Raw genomic sequence first — 5,565 nt, 5'->3', positions numbered from 1 at the left:
TTGTGAATTTTTGGGCTAATATTTACTTATCAGTGCATGCATACCATGTGTTTTCTTTTGTAACTGGGTTACCTCATGCATGATATTTTCTAGTTCCGGCCACTTACTTGTGATGAATATGAAAATTCCAACTCAACTCTTTATTTTTATTGATCTTTTAAAATAAATTTTTTGGTGGGTGGTTGTAGCAACCCAAAAATTAATACAACCTTGATACAACTTTACTCTTGGATGGCAGAGGCAGGTGGATTTCTGTGAGTTAAAGGCTAGCCTGGTCTATACAATGAGTTCCAAGACAGCCAAAGTTACATAGTGAAACTCTATCTCAAACCCTGTCCCCACCAAAAGAAACCAAGCAGAAATGAAAACATAAACCAAACAAATCACCACCACCACAACAACAACCACAACCACAACCACAACCACGACCACCACCACCACAACAACAACCACAACCACAACCACAACCACCACACCACCACCACCACCACCACCACAACAACAACAACAACAATAGAAAAAAAACAAAACTATCAAAAACCATTTTATTTATTTTTGGAAAACAGCATACAATGTATTGAAAATATCCACTTCCCATTCCATCTCTCTGTCCAACTTCTGTCAGCATTCCCCGACACATCTCTTTCTTAACTAATATGCTTTCTTTTGTAAAACTTATAACTCATTTCACCCACTCAGTGTGGTCAGGTGTTCATGGGTCCAAAGCTATTCCCTGGGATGTGAGCAGTCTCCTGGGAGCCAGAGGTCTAATGAAAATGACTGTCATCTCAGAGTAGCCATCAAGTGCCAATGTACAATTGGGACTTCAGGGGCTTCTCTCTCATCCCTGCTTGGGTTTTAAACTTATTATTATTATTATTATTATTATTATTATTATTATTATTATTATTATTATATCATCATCATTTTAATCATCATCATCATTAATTTTTTGGTTCATTTAGACAGGGTTTCTCTGTGTAGCCTATTTTCACACTGTATGTTTTAGTTTTTTCCTTTCTACCAATTGCTCCAGGATTCCTCCTACATCCCTAGCAACTCAGCTTGATGCATGCTTTCTCTCTCTCTCTCTCTCTCTCTCTCTCTCTCTCTCTCTCTCTCTCCCTCTGTGTGTCTTTCTGTCTCTTTCCCTCTGTGTGTCTCTCTGTCTCTTTCTCTCTCTGTTTCTCTGTCTCTCTGTCTCTGTTTCTCTCTGTGTCTCTCTCTCTGTCTCTCTCGATTTTCTCTTCTCTCTCTTTTCTTTCCTACCTGTTTCTGAAACAAAAGCATAGAATCAAAACCACACTTGGCTGTTGTGAGACTCCATGTGCGTTCTGGGAACTGAACCTGTATCCTCTGGAAGAACAGCAAGTGCTCTTAAAGGATGAGCCATCTAATGAGAACCTCAGAACACTTTTCTCTTTTTTTATTTCTTGTGTTTGAATGTTTTGCCTGAATGAATGTATGTGTACCACACTTGTGGCTGGTGCTAGTGGAGGTCAGAAGAAAAGGTCAATCACTTATTATTAAGGGATAGTGACACATGAGTGACTCCCATGCTGAAAATTTTATTTATTATTTATTTATTTATTTATTTATTTATTATTTATTTATTGACTTTACATTCTGATCTCAGCCCCTTTCCCAGTAACACACACAAAGTCCTCCACAACTTCACCCTCCCCTTCTCCACAAGAAGAAGAAACCCCCATGGATTCCAACTCACCTAGCACATTAAGTTGCTCATGGTCCCCTACTGAGGCCTGACAAGTCAGTCCAGCTAAAGGAAGGGGATGGAAACCAGACAACAGAATCAGGGACAGCCCTGCTCCAATTATTTGGGGACCGACATGAAGACCAAGCTGCACATCTGCTACACATGTGTAACAGGTCTAGGTCCATCCTTTGTATGCTCTTTGATTGGTGGTTCAGTTCTGTGAGCCCCCATGGGCTCCAGTTAATTGACTCTGTTGATCTGTGGTGTCCTTGACCCCTCTGGCTCCCTCAATCCTATTCCTGACTCTTCCACAGGACTTCTAAACTCTACCTAATGTTAGGTTATGGGTCTCTGCATCTGTTTCCATCAGCCACTGGATGCCATTCTGGGATTTTAAAGTTTCTTGATCCTGTGAAGGTCACTATGTGTTCTAGGAGTTCCAGCTTGCAACAACAATGTCATGTCTAATAGTTTGTACTCACAAAGCTCTTTCTTATTGTTCAGCATTATAACCTTTATGAGCCATCTTCCTTTTTCTCTCCTGAGACAAGATCTCTATGGGTTCTGACTGTCATCAGTTAGTCTATGATGACTGTCCTGGGAGGACCAGAAATCCTACTGTCTTCACATCCCTATAGCTGCAGCTATAAACACATGCCCCTGTGACTTGTTCTTTACCTGGATGTTGGTGATTGCACTCAGATACTCATGCTTGTGTAGAAACACCTGGCTGTTATCCTTTCAAATTCATGTCCTCTTTTTTCATTAATTGTTGACACTTTATAAGGAGTAAGTAGCATTTATGCATTTAAGAATACCTGCCCCCCACACATACATAACTATTAATGAAAAAAGAGGCCATGAATTTGAAAGAGAGCAAGAAGAAGATATACAGCAGGGTCTTCAAAGAGGAAAAAAAGAGGGAAATTGCCAAATTATGTCACAATTTGAAATATATAAGAAATAACTAAAAACATACTAAAATAGTAAAAATAAATATTGGTGACTCAAAGCCAGCTATGATAAAAGGACATTTATTAGATAACTGCCATTTGTTATATATAGAAGTCTTACCTACAGCAATATTCGTGGTACTTGGTAGTTAAGAAACAGAAATGTATTTGTTCAATGTTTAAAATGTGTTCCTTAGAACAGAAAACACTGTAAAACGCATAACCCAAGCTCCAAATTGTATTTCAAAATTTTGATTAGAAGTATTTTAATAGCCAAAAATCAGAAAATAAATATTGTTCAAAATATTTAAAATATGTTTAATTTGGACAAAGTGTCATAGTTTGAGCAGGTAATAAATATTAAAATTATGTACATGGAGTTGTATTCAAAAAATATTAACTACCTGAATTTTTAATAGTATACATAATGTCTGAATTATAACTAATGTCATTTCAGGCATTCAAGGCCATGTTCACATTCTTTATTTCATGAAAATCAGACACTGTTTTAACACCAATAAAGTGTGGGGTTCAATTTAGCCATGGAGTGAACTTTGAAAACAGGACATTTTCAGTACAGAAAATGAAGAAGTGAATTGCAAAATAACTTTATTATTCTTCATGAGTAAAAAAGGGCAGATGGTTGGGTAGCATGTTGACTAAAATGGCATTAATTGACATCAAGTCTTGGAATTTTATCATTAGTATAAAAACCATGAAGGGTCACGGAGTTGTTCAACCAATAAATTAACACAAAGCAGCTCACCAGAGACAGGATGCTGTGAGTGGCTTTACGTTCAGGAGATGACTGGGAGGAAAGACTTGGGCTGTGGAGATGTTGGGCTCTCTTGCGGTGTCTGTAGAGGAAAATCACCATATAGAAGCTGGCCCACATCATGACACCCACAAAGAAGAAATCGTGAATCATGATAAGGGTAATAAATAACCATGGATTGAGAATATCAAAATCTCTGTTTTGACAGTAACCATCTGAATATCCATGGCCAACATGGGTATTATTGATTTTGGCCATTACCAGGTCAAGCATATACCCATAGATTAGTATGTTAATAAGCCAGGAGAAAAGTAAGGAATAAAAAATCCATATAGAGAGTCTAGGCTTAATCCAGGCCCACTTAGAATTACTCGGAGTAATGGTGATGACTTGGAATGTGCTTAGAACACAGGTAGTGCAGATAGACAGACCCCGGCTGACTCTGCATAAAAACAAAAATGCTTTACAACCGACATCGCCCAGAAAATTGGGTACTCCAAAGGATAACATGATATCTTTTATCAATGTGAATATGATTGTCAGCATATTAACTATTGTCAGGTGCATGAAAACTAAATCTATCAACTTTTTAAAATGGGGCTTGAAGAATAAATTGTGTATATATAACATTAACACAGCTGTGTTCCCTAAAACACCAAGACAAAGCTGGAATATGAGAAAAATCTGGAAGATGGTGTCACTTGGAAGCATGATATTAAAGGGGGTCAGGTTGGTCTATAGTGCCAAATAAATGGATTGTATTTTAAAACAATTTTAAAAATGGTGTTTGTAGAAAAATATAATGAATGACAGCAAAGGAACAAAGAGAAGTGATGAAATGTCCAACTCTTATCTTTCCTTTCTTCCTCCTCTTCCTCCTCCTCTTCCTTCTTCTCTTCCTATTTGTCTTTCTCCTTCTCCTCCTCCTCTTCCTCCTCTTTCTCTTTGCTGTTTCTTTTGCTTTTGCAGGTCAAGGAATCTCTGTTTTGCCCAGTGTGGAACTTGCTCTGTAGATCAGGCTGGCCTCAAACTCACAGAGATCCAAATACCTCTCAAATGCTGGTAACAAAGTTGTTGACCACCACCTTCTGGAGAAATGTACAACTTCTTTCAATGTTAGGTCCAGAGATGACACTAGCAACTGCATTCCTGGGATTTTGACCATCTTAGAGGACAGAATAATGTATTGAGAATAATAAAACGTCAACTCCACCCAAACATCCTGAATTCTGTTATGTCAGACAGAAGCATATGTTGACCTATGTGAAAGCCAAAATTGAATGTTATGATAAATATAAAAATTACTTATTCTATGTATACCAGTGTTTTGCCTACATGTATGTACATTAAAAACATGCCTCAGGATCAACCCCTGGATCTCTGGAAGAGCAGCTAATGGTCTTTAACTGTTGAGCCATCCCTCCAGCCCTAATGAATTTCTATTCATCAATCAACATTATTTTTTAAACTCAAGTATCAATGTTTTCATGTTTGCAACAACATTTGCTTTTATCACATATATAGTAATGTGTATACTTGACCTTTAGTATTTGGGCTGCAGATATGTTTCTGTCAGCTTAGTGATGACTAAATTCTTAGACTTCCCATGTGAGACTCATTCTATTCTACAGGTTAATCAGCAATGTTCTGAGGCATTTCACTTCATTTTATCCATTTATGTTACTCACAACTTAGAGCTGAACAGATGAGAGTCAGAACACAAAGGCCAGGGTGAGACTACACATCACACAGTATCGAGCACATCTTCACAGATTGTGTTTTCTGTGATATTTGGTGACCAGATCAACCATGCTGGTTTTGATTGATAAACCCACTCTAACAAAGACTTGTATATTTCATTATTGCAACATCTGGATTCGATTCCACTTGAAGGTTCTTTTGTATTTGTGTTATAGTGGCAGAGTTCTCAAAGCCACAGTTACACAGAGAACAACAATGACACAAGATTCATGTACCTTGACCTTGAACTTCACAATCCATGTTCTGTGGATTTGGATGTATGTGTGTGTGGTTGAAGTATTAACTTTAGACCCATTCCTCCACTGATCTAATTATTTGTGTTACCCGAAATACAAATCTTTATTTCTTGGAGGATATCT

General features: G+C 37.6%; 1 protein-coding gene across 1 annotated transcript; it reads right to left on the bottom strand.

The window, feature by feature from the left end:
- Positions 1 to 3,206: 3,206 nt before the first annotated feature.
- On the bottom strand, positions 3,207 to 4,156 carry LOC143440261 (vomeronasal type-1 receptor 4-like). Its single transcript, XM_076926958.1, is given in 3 exon segments — positions 3,207 to 3,329; positions 3,331 to 3,348; positions 3,350 to 4,156. Coding segments are annotated over 3 exon segments (948 nt in total).
- Positions 4,157 to 5,565: the final 1,409 nt, after the last annotated feature.

The sequence above is a fragment of the Arvicanthis niloticus genome, chromosome 29 (genome assembly GCF_011762505.2).
Source record: "Arvicanthis niloticus isolate mArvNil1 chromosome 29, mArvNil1.pat.X, whole genome shotgun sequence".
Taxonomy (NCBI): Eukaryota; Metazoa; Chordata; class Mammalia; order Rodentia; family Muridae; genus Arvicanthis; species Arvicanthis niloticus.
Note: the sequence above shows the minus strand (reverse complement) of the source record. Positions and strands in the feature narration are given on the sequence as shown.